This window comes from Penicillium longicatenatum (assembly GCF_028827895.1).
Source record: "Penicillium longicatenatum strain IBT 33135 chromosome Unknown contig_7_segment0_segment0, whole genome shotgun sequence".
Classification (NCBI taxonomy): Eukaryota; Fungi; Ascomycota; class Eurotiomycetes; order Eurotiales; family Aspergillaceae; genus Penicillium; species Penicillium longicatenatum.
The window spans coordinates 2,021,048-2,045,428 of record NW_026643124.1 but is presented as its reverse complement, the minus strand read 5'-3'; the positions used below and the strand labels follow the sequence as shown (position 1 = coordinate 2,045,428).

At 46.8% G+C, this 24,381-nt stretch overlaps 8 protein-coding genes across 8 annotated transcripts; 4 read left to right on the top strand and 4 right to left on the bottom strand.

The window, feature by feature from the left end:
* Positions 1-627: 627 nt before the first annotated feature.
* Positions 628-1,583, top strand: N7484_011024 (uncharacterized protein; the record flags this gene model as incomplete). Its single annotated transcript, XM_057121411.1, has 2 exons — positions 628-1,035; positions 1,224-1,583. 2 exons carry the CDS (start codon positions 628-630, stop codon positions 1,581-1,583), a joined length of 768 nt encoding a protein of 255 aa, XP_056967165.1.
* Positions 1,584-1,863: 280 nt separating this feature from the next.
* Positions 1,864-3,200, bottom strand: N7484_011023 (bZIP transcription factor; the record flags this gene model as incomplete). The annotated part of the gene is made up of 4 exons (XM_057121410.1): positions 1,864-1,993; positions 2,061-2,673; positions 2,785-3,060; positions 3,117-3,200. 4 exons carry the CDS (start codon positions 3,198-3,200, stop codon positions 1,899-1,901), a joined length of 1,068 nt encoding a protein of 355 aa, XP_056967164.1. The 3' UTR covers positions 1,864-1,898.
* A 364-nt stretch (positions 3,201-3,564) lies between these two features.
* N7484_011022 (uncharacterized protein) lies at positions 3,565-4,046 on the top strand (the record flags this gene model as incomplete). Its single annotated transcript, XM_057121409.1, has 2 exons — positions 3,565-3,640; positions 3,694-4,046. The coding sequence occupies 2 exons, from the start codon at positions 3,565-3,567 to the stop codon at positions 4,044-4,046; spliced, it is 429 nt and encodes a 142-aa protein (XP_056967163.1).
* Positions 4,047-6,891: 2,845 nt separating this feature from the next.
* Positions 6,892-8,427, top strand: N7484_011021 (cytochrome P450; the record flags this gene model as incomplete). The annotated part of the gene is made up of 4 exons (XM_057121408.1): positions 6,892-7,017; positions 7,079-7,181; positions 7,745-7,954; positions 8,021-8,427. The coding sequence occupies 4 exons, from the start codon at positions 6,892-6,894 to the stop codon at positions 8,425-8,427; spliced, it is 846 nt and encodes a 281-aa protein (XP_056967162.1).
* A 541-nt stretch (positions 8,428-8,968) lies between these two features.
* On the top strand, positions 8,969-9,226 carry N7484_011020 (uncharacterized protein; the record flags this gene model as incomplete). The annotated part of the gene is made up of 1 exon (XM_057121407.1): positions 8,969-9,226. The coding sequence occupies one exon, from the start codon at positions 8,969-8,971 to the stop codon at positions 9,224-9,226; it is 258 nt and encodes an 85-aa protein (XP_056967161.1).
* A 546-nt stretch (positions 9,227-9,772) lies between these two features.
* Positions 9,773-10,766, bottom strand: N7484_011019 (class I SAM-dependent methyltransferase; the record flags this gene model as incomplete). The annotated part of the gene is made up of 4 exons (XM_057121406.1): positions 9,773-10,173; positions 10,244-10,494; positions 10,557-10,667; positions 10,720-10,766. 4 exons carry the CDS (start codon positions 10,764-10,766, stop codon positions 9,773-9,775), a joined length of 810 nt encoding a protein of 269 aa, XP_056967160.1.
* Positions 10,767-15,642: 4,876 nt separating this feature from the next.
* Positions 15,643-17,369, bottom strand: N7484_011018 (fatty acid desaturase; the record flags this gene model as incomplete). Its single annotated transcript, XM_057121405.1, has 2 exons — positions 15,643-17,116; positions 17,167-17,369. The coding sequence occupies 2 exons, from the start codon at positions 17,367-17,369 to the stop codon at positions 15,643-15,645; spliced, it is 1,677 nt and encodes a 558-aa protein (XP_056967159.1).
* A 2,122-nt stretch (positions 17,370-19,491) lies between these two features.
* N7484_011017 (putative class V chitinase) lies at positions 19,492-23,468 on the bottom strand (the record flags this gene model as incomplete). Its single annotated transcript, XM_057121404.1, is given in 4 exon segments — positions 19,492-20,481; positions 20,536-21,263; positions 21,319-22,384; positions 22,401-23,468. 4 exon segments carry the CDS (start codon positions 23,466-23,468, stop codon positions 19,492-19,494), a joined length of 3,852 nt encoding a protein of 1,283 aa, XP_056967158.1.
* Positions 23,469-24,381: the final 913 nt, after the last annotated feature.

Here is a 24,381-nt window from a genome sequence, read left to right as displayed (position 1 = left end):
AGTCAAACCTTATCTTTTTGGTCCCCGTCTACGTCGGACCCAATCGTAACGCCCTGACTTTCTATGGCAGATTGAGCGAGTGTGGTTTGCTGTACTCGGTCCGAATGACAGTCAAGCCCTCGGGGAATGTTGGCAAAGAATGGTGACTAAAAATGGAGAGCGGCGTAAGTCTTGGAGGACGGCGGGCTCAAGATTTCCGCCTGGTCCAATCCCATGTCACTGTGATAGAAACCTCCACTTTTCTCGACAGATCTCTCTCGGTATGATGAATAAACAGGCAAAGACCGGTTAATTCACTTTCGGCCCAACACCTAACTGACTATTGGTTCGCAGTCAAAGCTTGAGGTAATCGATCGACAAGGATCTCCAGAAACAGCGAAAAGATACTCAATTACGAGTCTGCAGAGGCACACATAAGTAGAACAGACGCCCTGCCCCCAAGATCATTTACTTCCCCATGTAGTCAATGCTTTCTGACAACTCTGTAAAATTTTATTATCTACCCTGTTTATCACTGAAACGCAACCTCCTCGACACTCCATCACCACCCCGCAGCCATGACGACTTCTACGAACGTTGACCCTAAGAATATTCGAGCACACTGGGCCAAATATCCGGGCGACAAGTATGTTGATGGCTGGGCCTCCCCTCTGGGACAGTGATAATCTGCCCTGGGATCGTGGCTTCCCCAACCCCGCGCTAGAAGACACCCTAATCCAGCGAGCTGGCACTATTGGCGGGCCTATTTCCCAGGACGGTGAGAGGCGGAAGGCCCTGGTGCCGGGCTGTGGACGTGGAGTTGATGTACTCTTACTGGCGAGCTTTGGGTATGATGCCTATGGCCTGGAAGTCAGCGCCACGGCTGTCGATGCATGCAAGAAGGAAGAGAAGGAGAACCATAGCTGGTACCGCGTGCGAGACGAGAAAGCCGGGAAAGGGAAGACCACTTTCGTCCAGGGAGATTTCTTTGATGATGCCTGGTTGAATAAAATTGAAGTATCTCGAAATGGATTTGATATTATTTATGATTACACGGTATGTATACTTGCTGCCGCTATTGGGCTCCATTTCGTCATAACCATCGTTTTCTCTCCACTTGTACTCTGCGTTCTACCAGGGAACTGCAAGATGCTTCGCTCTCTGTCTTTGGACTGTTGATGTGCCATTTTCGACCTAGCTTGGATCTCTGGTCTTTCTGGTTATTCCTTCTAACAATCATATAGTTTTTCTGTGCGTTGGACCCAAAGCTTCGTCCTAAATGGGCTTTCCGATACACCGAGCTCCTTGCTCCCTCACCTGCAGGCAATCTGATCTGTCTGGAATCTCCCCGTCATAAGAATCCTTTGGCCCCCGGCCCTCCATTTGCCTCACCCTCCGAGGCGTACATAGAGCACCTAAGCCACCCCGGTGAAAAGATTTTCTACAACGATAAGGGTCTTGTCATTGCGGACCCGTTGCGAGAGCCCAGCAAGAAGGGCCTGGAGAGGGTGGGGTACTGGCAGCTAGAGCGCACGCACGCTGTGGGCAAGGATGAGAATGGGGTGATCCATGACAGAGTCTCTATTTGGCGTCGACACAACTAATAATATGCCTACGCATTTGTGTGACCCAAAAAGGGAGGAAATGTAAATAGAAATATGGGTTATTTCGGAGTCCGCTCCTGGATTTTCAAAGGCCAGCCCTGAGACGCTAAAGTGACAGTCGACATGAAGGGTGAAGGGCCGGGATGCAAAGGGCGCTTTTTGAAAGAAATTTCGCGGACATAGGGAATATATGTACTGGAAGGATTTCCTCAACTCCACAGAGGGATCCTGCTTGTAATCGTCGCATCATGCAAAGTAAACGGAGTTATACATGGTTCATGGTATTTCGCGCACACAGCGCTAAACGCCCAAGGATCATCCATCAAGAGTTGCAAGGCGAATAGCTTTCTCAACATCGCGCTTTCGGAACGCTGGTCCGCGACCGAGACAGATAGGGCCGAGGGAAAGATCTACGGCAAAGTCAGTAGATGCATGGAAAATAAGACACAAAGATCCATTGATCTCGGCACTACTCACATTTAGTGAAGCTCGCGGCGTTGAGCTGCGGAGCCGAATTGAACTGGAGACTGGAGAGGGGCGAGCTTCGGTCCTGAATATGCATCCCTCGCTGCTGTAGCAGCCTTTGCACACCACTCGCATCCATCCACTCATCAGCACCCGATTCATTGACAATTTGCCACGCTCGTGAGGAAACTGTGAGTTGTTCAGGAGAGTAGCTGTTCCTCCTTGAACTGAGAACTTTTGTACTCAACTCGACCGTGTCTCCCATTTCGTCGTGCATGTTGGCGAAAAATCCGAAGATGAAGCGGTCGCGCTCATCGATGGTCAATCGTTTGCCGAAGATTGCTATGACTCTTGGATCGTCTGCAGATGATCTTGTTAATAGATAGTAACCAGTCTCGCAGCATTGTCGGACCAGACGGTGTGAGAGCTCCCAGCGCCCTTGCTTTAAGAGGCTATCGGGCGATACTATGGTCGGAAAATTCAAGGTAGGACTATGGATGGGCGAGAAAGAGATATTCGAAGACGACGGGTCTATTCCGAACGATAGAATTGCTTGTTCTTGGAAGTGTGGCGTGGGGGGTAGTTGTGACAGTCCAGCCCATTGAGCCGTGAGGTCCGACGAGGGCTAAAAAGCGTCACCTATTATTGGCCATGAATCAAGTTGCGTTATGAGCGGATTGTGATTGGAGATTATATCTTGTGTATCGCTGAGCGTGGGAGACATCAATCGCGATACGTCCGCCAGGGCTGCAGATGCCTGTTCGGCCTCGTCGCAGCCACTTTTAGCAAGCGACACGCATTGCTGTGTAATTTTTTGCAGAGCAGCTGTGACACGAGGCTGATTTTGGAGAATCCCAGCCTCTAACAGAAGATCACTAAAGGAAAGGAACGACTCGCTGACCTCTTCGATGCCCGACTCGAATTTCTGTACACGAGATTGCAGATTGACGATCGTGGTATCTTTTCTCTTGCGATATAATTGCTGCGCGACGCGAAGCTGCTTTCGACGTCTCTGGATTCCTTAAGTTAGTTCCAACTTACACTATAGTTGTTTCGGGATGTACCCACCTCGGGGCCTTGCTGATTGTCCGTCCCAGCTCGTGGCCGGCCTCTCTTGCGAGGAGCGGGCGCGTCAGTCATTGCTCCGACCATCGTGTATTTCTTTTGAGGCGTTTTCTTTATCTTGAAGACATGCAGTGATGTAATAGATAATCTAAGAACGCGAGAAGGACGTGAACGGGATTGCTTAACTCATCGGGTCGGGGTGTCGGGACTGTTGAATAATCGAAAAAGTGGGTCGTCACGATTAGCTGGAGTCGAACATAACGGGCTCTCATGCTCTATCCGAACGTCATCGACCCAACAAAACCGAGGCGCCGCAACGAGGAATATAAATCGAATCCTCGACCTCAGCTTACTCCATTATTCTCTATCTCCAATGCTCCGAAATATATTCAACCGCAGCGTACAGAGTACAGCGTACAGCTATCGCAACATGTCTTCATTCGCTCAATCGATGCCAGTAGTTGCCTGCGGCAGAATACCCGCGATGGGGAAATCAATTTCCCAGCACCTGCTGCCTGAATATGAAGGTTCTTGATATACATTCCTGAAATAAACAAAGCATGGTGCTAATGCTCCTCAGTCATCCACTTCATCCTGTCATATGAGGCTGCAGAGGCTGAGCTCCCGCATCTGCTTGCAGGTCGCGATCCTCAGTCTCAGAACCCCAATGAGATCGGAACCCACGATTACAGCCGGCCTCCTCGCGCAATAATCTTCGGTCGCGGCTATGAGCCTCAGCAGGTTGAAGAGCTTAAGAAGAAATTCGTGGGTGTCGCTAAAGAACCTGTTGCTTGGGCGAGGGGGAACCCAGCGGATTTGCCTGCCGGGGCCGCTGGGCCGGACTATGCTCAGAATATCGCGGCGGATATGAAGAAGGTGCTTAAGAAATGGAGGGACGAGGGAGGAAAAGATGACCAGATTTTGGTGTACTAGTTGTTTTGTCGGGGAGTGATTATCTGATGCCTTGCTTTTTGCCAGTTCGAATCTCACAAACTCAAATTCAAGAGCCGATATCAACGATATTTGTAAGTGGTCTTGGACTTCGCTAGTTGGTTCCCTGGGCTTCGATCTTTTGGCGGTCGATGTATCTCTTCTGGTCGAGGCATAGAATGAGAATAGGATATTGGGCATCCAAATGTTTAACCGAAACCCATACATCAAAGCTGATGTTTCATCCGCGACATGGGAATTAATTACCATCGTTGTCCACTTTCTCCTTCGCTAGTTCAAGTGAACAATTCCACTTCCCGGGGTGTCGTCTTTATCCCTGAATTATTCCTGTGAATAGCTGGGGGAAGGAAGGACGTAAATTAATAGATTTGTGCAGAATAGTGACGGCAACATCGAGACTGTATGCAAGTAATATTCAAATTCCCAAAATATAACGATTTGGCTCCGACGATCAAAATAATCGATTTTGGGCGATATTTGTCATCAACCGCAGTTCCGCAAAATCCACACTCCGCTATCTGTTAGGGCACCCGAGGTTCTTTTTAAAGATAGCATTGATTATCGTGTTGACCTATAGAGTATGGGTTGCATAGTGGGTGAATGACCGGGATGGATTTGAAGCGGCAGTTAATTGATAGATATGCAGCTTTTTGAACTTTTTGTTGGACAGCCACCATTCGACACTTTCTTGCTAACATCTCAGATACTCATCGGCCAGATGTGCGAGATGGAAAGCGATGGTCTACCTAGAAGATAGCAAGAGACTTTGGATACAATGAACGAGGGTCCAAGCCACGAAGATACCGGGCTGAACTTACAGAAATGGCTGGAAGAAGTGTACTTGGCGGCCCGCATAACCCCGATTGAACAAAAGACGATATATTGAGGCTAGGAGTAAACATCGGGAAGCTATTGTATTTTGAGCCATCTGCGAGAGCGTCAGCGCGACAAATTCTTTGATGACCCATGGTTTCAAGAGTGAACAGATTACGAATCTTATTTTTTACAAAATTTCGAGCTACATTGAAATGCTCCTCAATTGAGGCCATACCTAAAACTCTGCGAATTCTTCGATCTTTAAGCCTGCATGTCGGAAGTGGCCTTTCGCACTTTCTTGCTTTGCACCGACGGTGTCAATACACCATGAAAGAAAGACATCAAAACCTTGATCGGGATCCGCTTCAAAGTAACCCCAATTGCGCTTGATGAAGGCTTTTAGCTCAGCAAAAAATTCCTCGATCGGATTCAAGTCTGGAGAATAAGGTGGTAGATAGACTAGTTTCACTCCAGCGTCCTCACACATCTGCGAGACCCGTCTTGAGCGATGGAAGGAAGCATTATCCATGACCAAAACAGACTTAGGGTCTGGCCATCTTCCGCAGTGCTGAAGTAGCTGAGCTAAGAAGTTTTCGAATATGATAGCATCTGTTGCACCGCGGAAGACATGGGAAAGTAGAATACCGTCCTGGGTGTACGCTAGTAGTATCTGGTATCGTTGGTCACGATGAAACTGTGATACTTGCAATGGCGCCATGCCAAGAGGTGACCAGCCTGTCCGTCTGAACCCAGCTCTCTTATCACATCCAGACTCATCGACATAAACTAGATGATATGATTGGTACTCCGATACATTGTGCAGGTATAATTCTCGCAAATCGACATTTCGCTCTTTAGCATGCTACAGGATCGTCTTTTTAGACCAACCTTTAGCTTTCAGGGCTCTTCTGATGCTTGAGGTCGTAATCATAGTGTGAAACTCGTCCCACAGGAAAGCGACCATCTCATCAAGGTACAGACCTGGTTTCGCAGATAAGTGATCGCAAAGCGCTTCGATCATTAGTGGGGTAACTGTCGGTCTCCGACCTATTCGAGTTGGGGGTGCGTGGACGTTTCGAAACAGCCTCAAGTTTTTGCGAATGTTTATAATCGTGACTTTGCTGCACTCGGCCTCTTCGGCCATTTGAGATGTGGTGAGTGACCGACTCTCGATCATATCACGGATAAGCCGCAACTTTGAGGGAGGGAGCCTCGGAGCCATATCATGAGTCTCGTATACGGCACTGAAAAGTCATGGCGAAAGGAAAAATCGGTTTGGTGAGAAATCAGGCAAAGTATTTGCGTAAGTACAACAATTTCATGTATAGTACCGCTGGTATTGTATGAGACCGTCATGAAAATTACAAAATCTATTCTAGAAACTAGAGGATCGACGCCTAAGCCCTATTCTGATTAGCGCGTTTCACATTAGGGTTTGGAAGTTCAAGTCGAAGAGTGTAGTGGTAAATCTGATTTCGACTACTACTGTAGAGTTATTAAACCATCATTTGCCAAATGGGCTATGTGATCTGCTCCCCTATGGGCCACGTAACTAATAACAAGGCCGGTGACTGACGGTGAGTCATTCTTACTCAAATTGTTCCACTCTCCCGTGGCCCGAAAGTTAAACTCTTGACACACATGACTAGTAATCCTAAGCACAAATAATACCATATAGTATTTAACCAACCTTACTCAAGGTTCGTCCTCCGTGATATTGCCTAACCCTCAAGATATCTACGATATTTTACCAGTCATTATGAGCGTGTTCATGGACAAAGAAAATCTGGGCGGTTACATGCTGCCCTCAGCCGTCTTGGGCTTAATTGTGATTCTGATATGGCGCTGGTCGACAAAATCGACATTTCCAACTGTGAACTCATATTCTCGCGATATCACTTTGAAAATGGCCCATTCGGAATTTATGACAAACGCTAGAGGCTTGATTAAAGAAGGAATTGAGACAGTAAAATAACTTGGTTTCCCCAAAGAAATACAGTATCTGATCCGCATGCTTCAGTTCAACGGCCCATTTCGCATTATCACCACTCTTGGCTCTCGAGTCATTCTCCCAGCATCTTATACGGAATGGCTGAAAAACTGTCCTGGCTTGGATCACCAGGAGCTCGTTCACGATGTACGTCGAAGCTCCCTTGATTGCAACAATACGAAAATTGACGACCGACTGAACGAACTAGGAATACTTCGCGGCGTACCCTGGAATGGAAGGACAGAAGGTTGTCACTGATCCGAGAAAGATTCTCATCGATGTCACCAAGAGGAAATTGAACCAAAATAGCTGTACGTGGAATATTCATTGTCTATTTTGAAAAATGGTCATCCTGACCTCGACTTTTCTAGAGTGTGAATCGTTCTCAGAGCACCTTACGGCTCTGAGAGAAATCTGAATGGAAGATGATGGTATTCCTCCACTCCTCCTCTATGTCTTGAATAATCACTGACTTGTCTCTTAAGACTGGCAAGACGTTGATTGGTCTCAGCACACGATTCGTTTCGTTGGGCGAATGTCGGCATCTGTCTTTGTCGGCCTTGAACTAGCTCGTGATCCTAATTGGCAGGAGCTTATCATGACGTCTACATTAAATACTTTTATGGGAGTCCGATCACTCCGCGCCTGGCCTGCTGTCCTCCGCCCAATTGTTCATTGGTTCTTACCAGAACTCAAACAATGCCGACAGCAAATGCGTCTCGCTCGTTCTATGCTGCAGCCAATTTTCGACCAAAGAGCCCACAGAAAATCCACCTCTATTGAAAGTCAAAAGACAGAGAAGTCTAATGATACTATACAATGGCTCGATGAGGTCGCTGCAGGACGCCCCTACGATGCCACTGCCCCCAGATAGCATTTGCAATAAGCGCAATGCACACAACCTCTGAGCTGCTCAAGCAGGCGTTGTTGGACATTTGCATGCATCCAAAATTGATTCCAGATATCAGATACGAAGCAAGCAAGGCAGTTGAAGAGAGTGGATGGTCAACCGCTGGAGTTTTCAAGATGCGACTCCTCGACAGTGTAGTGAAGGAAACTCAAAGGCTGAAGCCTGGATCATTAGGTATGTGGCTACTTCCACTGGATTGTCAAATTTTGTGTTTCGATGTATTAAGATGATTTCCGAAAGTGAATCTCGAGCGAAAGGCTTTGCGGGGCGTTGTCCTTCCAAATGGCATGACGATCCCCCGTGGAACTAACATTGCCGTTGATTCGTCTATGATGTGGGATCCCGCTATTTATCCCGATCCTTTCGTTTATGACGGCTACCGTTTCCTTCGGTTACGCGAATCTGGAAATACTGGGGCAGCACTAGCGTCTTCAAGCCCGGAGCATATCGCCTTCGGTATTGGGAAGCCAATCTGCCCTAGTAGGTTCTTTGCCAGTAATGAAGTCAAGATTGCACTGGCCAAGATACTGTTGACTTACGATGTTAGACTCCCGGAAGGGTTTAAGCCAAAGGTTTTTGAAATGGGGTATGAAATGTTGAGTGACCTTGGTGCGAAGTTGGAGATTAGGAAGCGCTCAGGGCTGTGAAGCATGACAGCATGATCAGCAATCCATTCGTAGGCCTTGTTATATTTAGACTAGAGACATCATAAAATATTTGGTGCTGCCTTGGATTCTAACCAAAATTCAGAAAATTTGGCACTGGACATACAAAGTATTAAAAAATGTTTTGATAACAGACCCCTTGAGCTGAAAACTTAAATTACTTCGGAGCGTGCTAGCTCTGCATCGGCCCACAAAACCCACTGTTCTCGACCGTCCGCATACGGCTGGGTGGCCGGCTTGATTAGCACGGCCCCTAGCGTTACCACCGCTCCACCTAGGCTCCCTGTCAGAGCAGATGGGAATTTCACCTTCACTGGCGAATATACGGACTCTTTTTCCAGTTCCTTTGGTGGAAAGTACTTGATGTTCTACAATGACCAACAGATCACTCTATATGGCACTGGATATTTCCAGATCCGGTGAGAGATAGCGTGGTTCAACCGTGGAGGAGTGATGGACATGCCCCACTTGGACGGGCCTTCAGGGTTCTCTATTCCATGTTGCCTCTGGCGGTGGTCGAGTGATGACCGATAAACACCCGAGATCGAATTGCATTTGGATTGGCCTTGGCTGCGACGGCGAGGTCATCACTTTGCCGAAGGGTGCAGTCCAGATGTGGCAAAACGAATTTTACTGGCTGGACGGCACAGTTACGCTTCATGAGAACGAGGGAGCGGCAGACTATAACCGGGGGATCACGACTGTTAAGTGGGAGGATATTAATGAGGACATCAGTCAAAGCCGAGTGCTGCAGACTCAATCTTCGCTACGGCTTGAGTAGGGACACTGAGGATTTTTGTGGACCTGTTCCTCAGTATGTAACGAACAATGCGACTGCAGACCGTTATCTGTACGCCAAAAGAGTCAAGTCTCCCTGAAGGGAGTATAAAACCTATGGTTAGGCCAATAAGTTTGAGACGCTTTACCAATCTCTAATCTTGTTCAGATACACTTACGGCCCATCTGAAATCATTTCAAGGCCATTATAGCGAATAGATAAGTAACAAGTTGTGCAGTTTCTCCTTTCACTCATAGTAGTTATTGAGTAGGCTTGCGTGTCAGGGAAGCTTAGTCGGTGAGCTGTCGTGCCTTTTTCGTAGAAACCTGATAAAGGACTCGATAGTAGTGTATTCTCTCTGTTTAACGCAGAAACCAGAAACCAGAGACATGGTAATTGTATATTGAAGATCCTCTACCTCAAAGCCTGTCGTTACTTGTATTTATCTCTAAGCTTCTAATCTTAAAAACGGCTTCAAGGATCTGCAGGTGGTTCTTGTGATTTCTTTCGAAAGAATGTAAGTACATACACTCATAATCCTTGCGTCATTCAAAGCGGCTTCTGACCGACCACTACGACTCGAGTGTACTCCCATGCTGCTCCAGCTCGAGTCTCCCGGAGGACCTCTGGCAGAGCCTTCCTAATCTTCTCCGCCCACTCAGTATTTTCTGCCTTGCGAGCCAATAGTTCAGGGATCAACAAGTTGCATTCATGAAGAGGCATGATCATCTCGGGTGATGGATCTTTAACATCGCATTCGACAGAGCGTAAGCCACTTCCGTGAAACATTTCCGGAAGTCTGGCGATCCAGGTTGGCTTGTAACGGACATCTTTGGGTTGACTGAAAGCCATCAGGTTGGCAAGAGCATCTGTTTTATTACCCGGCACGGACGTCGGGATCCGAAAAGATTCGATATCTGGCTCTGACCACTGTAGGTAGCCACCTGGCTCTTTTTATCAGAAAGACAATTAGTTCTATATTCCAAATATGTCAAGCCACAAGAGTCACGCTTATCTTACTGAGAAGCTTCAAAAGATTCCCGATTGCCGTGTTCATGTCTTCATTCTTGAGGACAAAAGCAAAGAGCCGAATGTGCACGATATCGTAAACCCCAATCAGATCCTCAGGAATTTCGGACATCAAATCACAAGACCGCAGAGTCAAATTTTGAGGCAGCCATTCCTTTGGTGGGGTAGCCTCGAATGATATATCCAACCCATCAAGGGAGACGGTGGAAGGGAGCTGGTGAGCAAGATCTGTGAGCCAGATACTATTGACGTTAGCATAATGTTGATATATTGATTGGTCATTATAAAAAGTGGTGTGTCTCACGCAGTGCCTGTCCCAACATCGGCAATTCTCAGATCGGGTTTGTCTATAGGTATTGAAGGATGAACTAGGTACCCATGCATTTCTCGCAAAAGATAGTGATGAAGATTCATGCTGGAAATTCGTGTTAGCTCAAGTCTTGCCAGCATTCAAAGGAGTAAAGTACCGATTGTTGTCGAGGTAGTCTCGAGGAAGAACATAGTTGTCCGGCATTTTGAAGTCGGAGAAGAGAAGTCAATGGAGTCGTTACCCAGGTAGACGACGCGAAGAAGGTCTGAATCGGTAAAGGAGTGAATGAACACAAATCCGATTCTGGAGAGATGCGGAGGCAATCAATAGATTGAAAAGAAAGTATGAAACGGGTGCTTGGACAGATATTCAAGCCTATGGACCTTCTGAAAGGCTGTCTTGGAATGAATAGATTGTACTAGATACATGTGGTGAGTAAAGTAGACAACGATTCAGAAGGGCATCCACTTGAGGGTAGCAGCAGTTGAGTGGAGTCCAAAATAAAATCTTGGAGAATGCACCACGCATTTGTCGAGGTTCGCAGGCCATTAGGCGACCAGGAATAGCCCCTCTCCCCTTTGTTCGCCTAAAGGGCTATATTCCTCCGAAAAAGGTCCGGTTGCTGACCGCTACATCGCCTTTACTCTGCCCTGTCCGTCAAGCTCTAGAATTTGGCCCCCAGATGAAATCAGGATTCCAACATGGTTGGAGTTCCCTCTAAAATGTTCCATGAACACAAGGCCCTGTCACCGCCAAACTTCGCTGTGCCGCATCCCCATAAGTAAACATGCTGTGATGAATTCGAGCAACTTTTGTGAATCCTCAGGCCTTCTGGATCATTCATCGTAAAAGCCTGGAGATGACAGAACAGGCTGAGATTGATATGTGTCTCTCGGTAGACCTTCCTCTGCCATCAATGAATTGCATCGCACCGCTTCGCACATGCGTCAAGATTTAGCTCTTGACCAGAATCCCAGTAGCCAGACATTCTCGGGCGTAATTCTTTACACACATGGTGGCTATGTTTGATTTCCATTTAAAATGATCGACATTCATCAACAATTGGTTTTATTTCTCGGGGGCCATTCAGGGTCACTTCCCCGCATCGTTCCATAATTACTGCGTAAAATATCAAACATTTCAGACAGGACCACGAGCGCTGAAAAAAATAGGCTAATATCCTGATAATTATATCTAACATGCTAACTTTTGCTCATGAGAAAATTTTGAGACTCTAACAGGGTACGCGTGCTGCAAAATGCAAACACCCCCTCTAACCAGGATCCCTGTTCATCCCAGTCCAGGGCTTTCCAGCACACGCTATAAATTTTTGCGTAATATGCGGCATTTTTCTTTGGGGGCCAAACCATAGTCTGGTACTCCAATGTGGTAGATACCTACGAGTACTGCAAGCGGCCACAGAAGCTGAAGCACTACACTTATGCATGTGCGACTTGATGAAACTGTTCAACAACGGTTCCTACCTTCTAGTGGACTTGTAACTGCTACCAATAATAGTAATTCTTTTTCCGTTACACCGGTTTTATATTGACCCACAGGATTAATTTCACCATATCCAATTCACGCTAATAGCCTCTCTGAGACTTCTACCATATTTATGCTCAACTCCCAGCCTGACCTGACAAAGCCATTTGAGGTGAAAAAATCAAACGCAAGTTGGAAAGCAGTAACGATGACGGCCGCGAGCACTGAATAGCCTCCTTCCTACCTTGAGGCTGACAGGCAGTCTACAATGTACGCGATTTGTACTACTTTTATGATCTTGGGTACTCTCGCAATTGGTCTGCGTTTTTGGTCGCAGCATATCACACGTTCACTATGGAAGCATGATGACACTTTAATGGTACTTGGCTGGATATTTTATATAGCCTTCTTAGCTGGGATTATCGGTATGTTATTATCAAAAGCATCATTATCACCGAGAGAACTACCACTTAACCAGAGGCTTGTATAGGTGAAGTACATTATGCGGGGAGTTGGGTTACATGAAGCTCGCATCATAATGATTGACCCGAATATGTTGAAGCTCTGGGGCAAGTATGTCCTTGCGAATAGCTTCACGTATGTTGCATCTACGACCTTTCCGAAGGTAGCCGTGCTGTATATGTACCTTACCATATTCGGAAAATCTCGCCTTACCCGTATTGTCTGCTTCGGGGCTGGATTTGTCGTCGTCGGAAGCTTTCTTGCGTATTGCGCTGTGGGATTCGCGATGTGCATTCCATTTGATTATCTTTGGGGCGGGAGCTCCTCAGGCCACTGCATCGATATTGATGCGTGTTTTATATCATCGAGAGCTATTAATATTTTCACAGATGTAATAATCTTGGCTCTTCCTATTCCGCAGACTCTGGCACTTCATATGTCTTGGCGGATGAAAGCTGGTCTTCTGGTTGCATTCGCGTTTGGCAGCGCGTAAGTCAAGCTCCCATTCTTCTTGAATCTTCTTTTCCAATGCAATGGCTTACTTATGATGGCATTCCACGATAATCACGCTTTCCGTAGTGGTCCGAACGGATGTCTTGGGAGACAAAACGTGGGCAGGAGCCACAGTCATGTTCTGGGGAGCCATCGAAGCGGGCATGTATCTGATCTCTCCCTGTTTGATCTCTTATCAAGCCATGGTGAAATTACTTTGGCGCGAACTTCCGTCCACATGGTCAAAAGTCCGGTCAACCCAGCACTCCTCAAGCCATATTTATAAAGCAAGCAGCGACCAGGATGAGTTCAATGATGCAGCTCAGCTTCGTATGATGGAAAGCGGTGACTCCACAAGAAGGGCTTAATCCATTGGGCAGAATTGTTTGCGAAAGAGGGTTTTCTGTTGAGCAGCGTTGATAGACTTGGTAATTCTCGCGAAGATTGTTTGGACGATAGTCATATCCTTGTGTCTGTATGCAAGCGTGATTCAGATGAGACCTGTCGAACCTATATTCAAAAAATTGAACGTGGGAACCCAGTCAAATATTTTGATGTGAAACTTTCTACACACTATCTAACAGACCCTCAGAAGAAATGCCAGCCGGAGACTAGAGCCTCCCGCCATTTCTAAGCTTGTAATCCTATAATGGATGGATTTGGGTTCGGAAGACTGTATAAAGAGAGCTTACGCGTCTTCATGATTACCCCCTCCTTTTACCAATGTCCATTTTCGTAAATACACACCCTGGTTCGTGGTGTAGCGGCCAATTTCTAATCTACCTAGAGAGATTCCTTGTACTTTTTAGGGTATTGAATCGGAACTCCGTCGGAGCTAAGAAGAAGATAGGAAGATCCTTCAACGAATAGCCGAAGCAATCAATTTGTTGATAAGTACTTATCACTATGAGCTACAAAAGATATCAGTCATGAACACTACATTGTGATATTTCCATGAATTCTCAATTTATCTAGAAGATACTCTCAGAGGCTTTTCCCCTCGCTACTCGCCACTTGTTGAATAATAGGAAAAAGTTAATGTAACAATACTACAAGACATTGCTCGCCGCACTTCTCGTTAACATGAATTCCCACCCAAACAAAGGAATATGTCCAACTTTTGAGCTCCTCGAACCGAATCAATAACATTCCATGAATGGCGAGTGGTCCCTCAGCAACACCTTAGTGCATCCTCAAGGCTTTACTATATACCCATAGATGTTGTTCGAAGCATTTATTTCCCCAATGCCCATGACAGTTCGGTAAACTTGGGAGCACTTTCCTTGCACATTGAATAACTGGAGGGTTCGGGCACCATTCGATCCAGTCCAGCTGATCTTAGCACCTCGAGGAATGAAAATGGTTTTACAGCCCTGGGGTTGACTTCCGTGAATGTCTAGAGTGTTTGTTTCAAGCTTCCAAGCTGAGGAAGTGCTCAAGGTCAGAGCTAAGAGGTAAGTCGAGAGGAAAGAAAACTTCATGGCTGTTGCTACAATTGGTAAGTTCTTGTGGTACCGCCTTTTTGTATTTGAAGTCATGCATACTGATTATATGAAAACGTTGGATAACGGTTTCTGATTAAGAGAAAATTAGTTGTTTTGAGAGGAAACTCGTATAATACGGCGCTGAAACTCGTACTAAATACTTTCCTTTTGAACTGATGATGTCACTATTTTGCTTGACGTGTGTACCAAATGCTGACCCAACATACGGGGTAGACCCATTCAATATCTCGTATCCTGATTGGGATCACACTATTACATGGTCAATAGCTATGTAGCTCCTGTTTCGCGGTTAGGAACGGTGGGTACCCGTGATTCATGTAGAGGTAGAACCGAAATAGTCCAGCTCTAGCCCCAAATGGGCCTGTCAATGGGCTGTCGTTACGCACCAGTTATCTGAGTCTCTAGGATTCATTATAGTATCCCAATTTCTTGACTTTGATAGGGGTAAAATATAGCTTATGTGAGTATTTGTTGATAGAGAAACTAGAAGGAAAGAAATAGAAAGCAAAAAAGAAATGCATCATCCGTGAATCGAACACGGGCCTCGTCGATGGCAACGACGAATTCTACCACTAGACCAATGATGCTGAGTCATGTATGGAGGTCTCATTAGTTGACAAAAGTTGTTGATTGCAAAGGTGTAGGAACTGAGATGTCGAATGCGGGGTTTTCCCCCATTGTCAATCCCATTGACATGTATCTTTTAGGGCTTGCGACCACCATCCAATATTTGACTCCGGAATTGCTCACGCCCACAAGTTGATAAATCGTAGTACGCCACCCATATAGCGACAAGATTTGTTCCTCTTGACCCACTGTACTTCAAGAGCATTGAGCAGGTGTACCGTTTAGATATATATAATGCAATTATGATGAGTTTCGGGAGTCGCACACGGTGTGATCCTTCCGCCTTAGGATTTTGGACCTCGAAGTCTTTTGATAGATCTAACCTTAGAAAGGCCTTCGTTTTATTTATCTAAGTGATGACACTAGCCTGGGTGTATAAGCACCTGTAGTAGTAATGAATGGGTATTTTTAGATTTCAATGGTATATGTCCACTCATGAGTTACAATGTCTATCTGCAAAATTGGGAAGGGTATCAGGTATGTTGGAAACTATCTATCAAAGTTATACGTCAGTGCGAATGAAGGTGGTCAGCGAAAACACCTTGTTCCGCGCATGCCTTCTGACACTCCTGCAAGATTCTCGCCTGCTTAGCAATATCACCCAATCGAGTGATAACTTCTTTGTTGCCATTATAGAAAGTAAAAACAGCATACGGGATCTTCACATCTTCACAAAATTCCTTAACAAATTGTTGTGTCTTGCGCAGATTGTGGCGAGGAATGCGAGGGTATAAGTGGTGAATGGCCTGGAATTGAAGTCCACCATGGAAAAAGTCCAACCAGGCGGGGCAATCGACGTCCATTGTTGTACGCAGCATCCGTTGGGGGAAAGATTCCTGGGGACCAAGATCGGCAGTGGACATGGCGTAGTGCGAAAGGGTAATTTGCACATGAAGTGGCGCAGTGACCATGTGAGAAATCAGGACGAAAGCGACCCGACTCCACCAGGATGGAATACTGAGCCAGACAACGCCGTAGCCGAACCAGATCCAGAAGAAGATTTGGCCGGCTAGTTCGAACCATCGGTGCCACCAACCAGCGCCATGTCGAGGACCAAGTCCGAGGTAAATGTGTTCCCAACTCAAAAAGTAGAGGTTGAAGCGACCGAAGAGGAGAATCGGGTAGTACATGTAGTGTTGGTATTTGACTGTGAATTTCGCCACGGCGTCGTACTCCATGACGCGATTGTGGTATGTGCTGCGCAAGCTGTCGAAAAAACGGTGCGAAAGGGCGAAGAAAGGCATAAGTTCAATATCGGGGTCGTGCTCTGGAGCATTGGTAACAATGTGGTGAACGTTGTGGCTTCGCTTCCACCATCCAAGACTGAGTCCTCCGAGGTAATCGGCGATTATCATTCCAATGACAGTATCAGTCTGGAAATCGTGAGTAATACCCATGTGACCAGCATCGTGGGCAGAGAAGACGAGTTGATGCCAGAAGCAGCCCAAGAAAAAGCCAGACAAGCAGAACCAAGAATTCTTCAAGAAGAAAAGGAAGAGACCAAAGAAGAGAGAGTAGCGACAAATTTCAATAGCATATGCGGTGTAGTTGCAGTTGTAAAGCCCAGCTGCACGAATGCGCTCGTTGAGTTCACGGTATTTTTGAGCGATATTCGCCTGATCTTCAATATCAAGAGAAGGGTACTTGGATTCGTCCAGTTCGATCTCCTCCTGCGTACGAGCGTCTACCACAAATGTGCGTCCTTTTATGTCCATGGGAGGGATAGAGCTGACAGCAGATGAAATAGTTGACGTTGATAGTCTCCGTGTCAAACCGAGTGTGTCTAGCTTGGTGTCGAAAATGGGAGAAGGTGGGGCTGATGATTCTGAGCTGGATACGGGAGTTGAGGGACGCTCGTCTTCTTCTTCGATGTACGGACGAAACTCTCCGTTTTGGATAGGAGGGATGAAGTTCTTCCATCGTCCCTCAATGCGACCGATCTGGAATTTATGCATGCGTTGGCGTGCCTCTGGTGAATGTAGCCTTTGCATTGTCAGCATATGCGCGAAGAGAATAGTGGATCCGTTACTTACGCGTTCACTTCATCTGTGGCATCTTTGCCTACCATGTGCTGGATGGCGAGCTCACCACCAGGATGGAACTTTACCCACGCATCGAGTTTGAGCACTTTATCGTCGACGATGACTATGAGCTGGTTGTCCGCAATCATGCCTTCGATCTGGCGTCTGGACAAGAGCTTGTTCCTCACCCTCGCGAGGGTGGATGTCTTGCTCATTTCCAAGACTGCTGACTGAAAGAACGCACCAGGATGGAGGGGGAGGGGGTCAATGCCGAAGAGGGAGGTAGATAGGCGATAGTAGGAGAAAAAGTCTCTTAGGCTTCTGTACTTGGCGCTGAAAGTATGGGCGTTTTCTAACCAGACATCTAAAGATGATTGAAACTTCAAACAAGGCTGCAGTAGGTTGGAAGATATAGCATCAAACTTAATACAGATAGATATAGAATTTGGAGCCCGGTGAAGGTACTTTCTTTTAATGGAATTAAGGAGCTTTGGCTGGGATACATTGCAATTCTATATTTATTCTGCTACCTAGAATTAGCGCCATAGCTAGATGCCCCTTTCATCTGGATCAGTGGGACGCAAGGAGGGCTGTGTAGACGAGTGGCTCAAATGGATGAACGTGGGAGATACCCGTTGTGGAAATGAGGAAGGACGATGCGAATACGGGGACGAGGACGACTAATAGGCAACGAGGGTCAACTTAGCGACGCTAGCGGGCTATACGCGCGGCCGATCACCGATACCACGTGACTTTCACCACGTTTATCGGTGGTGCAGAGGACACCTATTACTGTAACCGTGGCCTAGTCCACCCGCCACTCTATTTTAAAGTTTCTTTAGGGGAAAATCCGCACTTAAAGTGATTGACTCCGCAGAAAAGGCTAGATTTAGCGTTCGGCTCTACCGTGGCTCATGGCACGTGCGACCATCTTTGGTCTCTTCTCTTGCTTCTCTTATGCCTTCTGTGTGGCTTATTCTTCTCCTCAGGGCCTTTTGACGTTGCCTGTCTACGTTTGAGTGTTCCACCCCACTAGCCCCATACTCACCTACAGTTGTGTCACATGTCACGCCAACGAGACTAATTGACATCCTGGACGCTGCTACTACCAAAACTCGTCCTAAGGGAGTTAGTTATCGGCAAGTTAGTCGCATCTTAGACAAGGTCCCTTCTTAGTACGTGTCTCACCCTTCGTTTATCTATTATGAGTGCAACAGTAGTAAGGGGTCAAAACCCCACTATCGGCGCCTCTAAGGACCGCGTATTCGTTTACGTGGGTTTAATTGAGCATGCTCCCCGAGCAAAGCGTCCACACGGCTCCACATAATTATCAGAGATTTTCTATTCCCTCGGAGGCTAAATTGAGCCAAGGCTCCAGAAGATAGGGGACAGTGGGGAGAGTGGGGGATACCTTAACCGTACTGGGCTTCAGGAAGATCAAATCATTACATGAAATGATCTAAAATATTAGCTTGTGAGAAAGGACAGTAAGGTCGATCATGGCTAGGAAAAGGGGTTGAATGGCATCTCATTCGAACTGATGGTGTGATTTGTCTGGCAATCTAGCAACGAGGCGAAAAGAAGCGAGAGAAAGACTAAGAAATAGCTGCTTGGCACTGTTGCAGCTGTGTGGAAGCCCCCATTCCCCAGGCACACACTTTATCCCGCAATCAATGAACTCTGTTTGGACTGTCGGGCTACCCCCTCTGCCCGTAGAAGGCTTTCTCTTTACGTACTATAGTTTTTTTTTTCTCCACTGTCACCATCGCCACTACACGCATCTTTGGTTTTTGGTCCTCGTGTCTTCATATGGGTAGCACACGAAACTTTTAGGCTGGCATTGTACGCTATATTCCTTCTCTACCTAGCGATTTCTATTTTTGCTTTTTCTCTCTGCCTGAATAGCTTCAATTTTGACCCCACAGGGGCCACAATCCCAAAACCCGCTGATTTTTTCCAAGCCCCTTGTTCTATTATTCCAATCTTCATGTCTCAAACCCACCAGCCGTGCGGTTTGCAGCATTAACTTGCCAAAAGAAATCGGCCTTTCAACCTGCTCACTAAATTATGTCCCGGCCAGCGTTTTTTTGAAGGGCGATTACTACCCCCCAAGCAGCTACTTTCGATATCTCTAGATCTCATCATTCACAGATTGTGTTATCGTCCTTAACTCTCGCTAATCTCACAACGCCTGTGACTATTCATAGCATTGCTCTCTTCCTCACATCAAGGTTTAACGTGTATAGGCCCTTCAACATAATTGCTTTCTTAGTATTCACCGTACGAATACATAACTGTAGTCATTTATCAAGGCCCAGGGTTGTGTGAAGCCCCTATCTAACCACGGCAAGCTTTGATAATGTTCTGCACGATGTCATCATTCTTGCGGAACGTGTCGCTGAAAGATTTCAGTGTGTCAGTTGACATCGCCTTACGAACAGCCGAAGCTTTAGTGAAGGCGCCCTTAGTTCCTTTGCCAACGACACCAGCATTGGCTCCCATCAGTAGACCCAGGATAGCAAACGGAGCCGAGGTTGGATCCTCTACGATATCAGCAACAGTAATGGCCGCATTGCCAGCCTCACCAATGATCATTGCTGCTCGTGCCACATTGGCCACACCACCAATCGCCTCAGCTGCCTCACCAGCAAATGGAATAATCATGAGCACGATGCTCACAATATCCAAAATAAAGCTGATCTTTGCTTTGTCGTCCGCCTCCTTTTGCTGTTTGCCAATCTTTTTGATTTCCTTGATTGAGTCTGTTGCGTCTCCAAGCATGAAGACGGGCATGCTGAATGCGGTGGCAACATCCGCGTCATCCGCATCGAAGATCTCCAAGCGCATCTGTGCATACGTGCCAAGCATGACAGTTGAAAGGTCTGAGATGTTGGGGATGGCGGCCTCAATGACTGATTTGGGGTTCGTGATCTTGATCTTGCTGTTGTCATCGATCTTTTGTGGCCAGTTGTGGTATACATTCGCGTCAGGTTCGCCCGTGCAGTCGGGACAATTGTGCTTCAAATCAGGACAGTGGCACTGTTGGACTTCCGATCCTATATCAACCCACTTGATCCAGTCTTTGTCGATGCCGTAGTCGTCCGTAAGAGCTTTGTAGAAGCCGTCCTCATCCCGCATCTTGTACGTGACTGTCACAGTGCCTTGTCCCGGCTGACCTTGCTTGACAAGCATATCCGTACAAGGCCCAGAGCCACTTGAATCTTTTGAGCTCCACTTGCAATCCATATATTTTCTTCCATCGCTCCACATGAACAGTTTGAGGGAATCGTCAATGCGGTTTCTGACCCATTCTTCGTAGTATCCGAACTGGAGAAACATTAGCTTAATCTGAGACATCTGACACTACGCATAGAGACATACATATTCATCAAAATCTTTCAGTGCGTCTTTGTAATCAGAGATGGCGGGTCCGACCATGGCGAGCAAGACGTGAACGACCGCTTGCCCTTGGCACTCAGTGTCAATGGAATCGATCATGTTATTGAGATCATCTAGATTGTCAGGCCAGGCGTCTGATGGGCATCCTTTAGGAAGTTCGGCCTCCAGATCCACAGCATCTTGCGAGTCGGGGTCGATGCCGGAGTTCCAGCTGGCAAGATCGATCGCCCAGTCTGAAACACCACCGAAATTGAGTCCTTTAACCCAGTCAATTCGGTTGTTCTTGGTAGTATCATTCATGTATGCTACCCAAGTCGTGATCTCCCCATAACTGCCGTAAACCATGATATCCGAGTCGGACTTATCGTCGTGCCATGTGCGAGCCTTGAACCTCTCAAATCCATTGTTGGCACTGTCGACAATTTGATCCAGCTCGGCATTTGCAATGTATCCTCCCGTATTGGTACATAACCCAGGTTCAGCAGTTGACTGGTTGAAACTGCCGGTGTATGTGCACATAGGACCAGTGCAGCTTGGATCTGACATTCCAAAGCTTCGACCGTAGCTAGAGACACCAACAACAACTTTCGATGCGGGGACACCAGCCTTCGTGATCATAGCCAGTGAGTTAAGCGTCTCTGTCTTGTTGACATGGGATCTGAGGCAATTTCCACCAGAGCAGCCAACATCGGCATAGGCATTGCCGTAATCTATTCTTTGATTAGTATCACAAACCAAGATTCCGAGACATGATGCTGAACTTACCCCATTGCCCATGCAGATCGTAGGTCATGTAAATAAAATAGCTCAGATAGGGTGCCATCTTTGCGATGGGGAAAGCTTTCAAGTACCAGTATGATGCCGGTAAAGCGATCGAGAGCGATCTGTTGCCAATGGTATTTTTCATCAATTTCAAGAATTCAAGATAATCAGACGTTTCATCAGAAGCGCCAGCTGGAACTCCCGGAATATCAGTGGCACCGGGGTACTCCCAGTCAAAGTCAATACCGTCCAGATTGTGCTTGTCAAGGAAGGCAGCGATATTCTTGGCAAATTTATCACGGTTACCTGACTTGACGACATCGCGATACAGCTGGAAAGTGTCTGAGTCGGTAGACTCTGCCCATCCGCCAAATGACAGAACTTTTTTCCATGGAACATCTAACTCAACGAAGCTGAGGAACTGGTCCTCAAAGCTATCATCGAAGCTGACGTCAAAGTCTTTGGTCAACCCAGCAAAAGCAAAATGCACATGTGTCAATTTATCATCGTTGATCTCCTTGACATCCATGTTGAGGCAATCACGCTTCACATTAAATGCCTCGTAGTAGGTAACGTGATGGAAACTCTCCGGAGCCTTGTCATTGTTGACAACATCAGTGCCGCAGTGGGAGATGCACCCGTTTTTTCCCTTTTGAAAGGCTCCTGGGGCCTTTGTATCGGCTGGTGACTCGGTGCAAAATTCTTCGGTGGTGCCACAAAAGCCCCATCCAGAGCAACATGCATTGAGAGGACAAGGATTAAGTTCTGTCAAGTTCCAGCCAGTATAATGGCCAGACGGTGCCTTGGTACCGGGCTTCTGAGGACCACAGACGGCGTTGCTTAGTGAAGATGGCATCGGAGTGTTGCCTTTGCTAAGGCAAATCACCTGCTTTAGTTGAAGCTTATTGCAACCAGCCCATGCCCATGTTGCCTTGTTGTAGCTGTTGATATCGGCTACGGTGATTCCAAAATGAGCTGCAATGCCATCACAGTCGTCCTTTGCTTGAATTTGAGTGAACGGCACAGGTTCCATCCGCTTGCGGCTTCGGAGTGATATCTGGCAAAGAGCCTGCCGAGCAGCAAACACGCTGCTTAGGCATTAAGGTTGAACAAAGATTGGATGCCTTGTTGTACTTGGTGAAGTCGTTGGCCGAAATTCCGCAACGGCTTGCTAGGGCCCCACAGCTATCTCCACTCCCGACTGTGATAGTTCTGCAGTCACCTCGTGGGGCAAGAGTATTCTCAAAGAAGGAGGAAATGGAGGAGCGCTTGTTGGCTGCAGAGACTCCCAGAGTAGTTATCTCCGCTTGGACTAAGCCCCGTCCACCGGTGCTCAGACAAGTACCCTTAGCCCAGTCTTGCAGGGCTCTGTGGGTGGCTTCAAGCTGGTCAACTGAATCGATGATGCGAATTCCAATTGTTGTATCTTGCTTTGACTTCGAATTGCAAGCTTGAAGCGTTTGCAAGCCACCCTTGAACTTCTCAGAGAACTGCTGGAGGAAGGAGCCAACACCGCTTTGGTAGACATCCGCTCCCACGTATAATGCAGCTATAGTATGGCCAACCTTGGAAAGGAGGATCGTTGAGCCACACGATGCAGAATTGGTCATGTAATCCACGAGATTCTTGACCGCACTCTCGGCATCATCACCGGCTTTGATAACACCAGTAGGGCCCAACTCGACAGCAACGGCTGTAGTACGTTGAGATGCTCCACAAGAGTTGGATGTTGTCAAAGACTGGTCCACAGCCTCGGAGTCATTTTTGTCGATATTAGCCCAGCTAAATTGGTTCCTACTGGGACTTGCAGGCCGCTCGGCGAACTCTGTGGAAACAGCACAAGAGCGTATAGCTGAATGGTAGCTTGGCTCATTTCCAATTTGGAAGTCAAATAAAAGCGGCTGCTCACATCTGATCATATCCTCGTGATGAGGGATCCAGGTCCAATTACCCGGATCGTCACCCACGAGCGAGCATGATTGCGGGCAGCCATTAACGAGAGGGGAGGCAATGGGGTCGTTGGTCTTCAACTCGCCCATCGGAGCAACTGTTGCCAGTGTGGCTGCATTGGAGGAGGCATAAATAAGATAAGGAAAAGTAATGAGTGAAAGTAAGGAAGAAAAAGGAACGAAAGCCTCAAGAGGGGTCTTCATGATAAACGAATGACGGCGAAGACCACCTGGACATATAACCTTGGTAGGTCTTTAAATGAATGAAGAGAAGAAAATGAAGATGCAACAAAGTCCAGATGCCCTATGGGAATAGTATTTATATCGACTCGAGAGGCTGAGCGATTTGTTCGGACAGCACACACCTGGCTGACCGGCAATTTGGATCCCGAATAATTTACTAGTCTCACCCATTCAGAACAGCTTGAAGCCCCAGTCCACATTTGCTACTACATGGCTCCTGAAACTAAAGCCCCCAACTTCATTAGTCTCCACTGCGGGAATTTTGGCGAGCCTTGATTTTCCCAGTACCATTCTATGCTGCCAAGGAAACTCATGGTGTCTATACCTCGGCTGCAACACTGGGAAGCATTGCTCATCGCAACTCAAGCCGCTCACTGCTACCTGTAACTACAAGCAAGAACTAAAATAGGCATAAAATATAAATTGCAAATATAAATTACAGAATATTCTTGTGATGCAGAAGTGCAATAAGAGTAGTACTTGACTTTCGCCTTCCTCCGGGTCGATACAGAGATCCTGCTTTTAAAATAACTTTGGCCCCCTGTGGGTCACCGAGAGACCCTGCATTAGTGAAAATTTGCCAAGCCAAAAGGATCTCGGGGCCCTTGGCGAAAAAAGGTGCTCTAGAAAGACGGTTTGTTATTTATGAATTTTATTATGAAAGTCTATCATAAAGTCTTAAAGAGCTTGAGCCCTGCCGTGTCCCTGGATCAATATTGAGATCCCCATCACTGGTATCTCATCCCGAGGTTTTTCTTTTTTTTTGACAATACAATCCCTACGGTCAGAATGCGTGTGTTCCAAACACAAATGCCTATAGTGGGCTTCATAATATTGTGGCTTTCTCTTTTGACGGATTTTGGTGAAGCAGCCG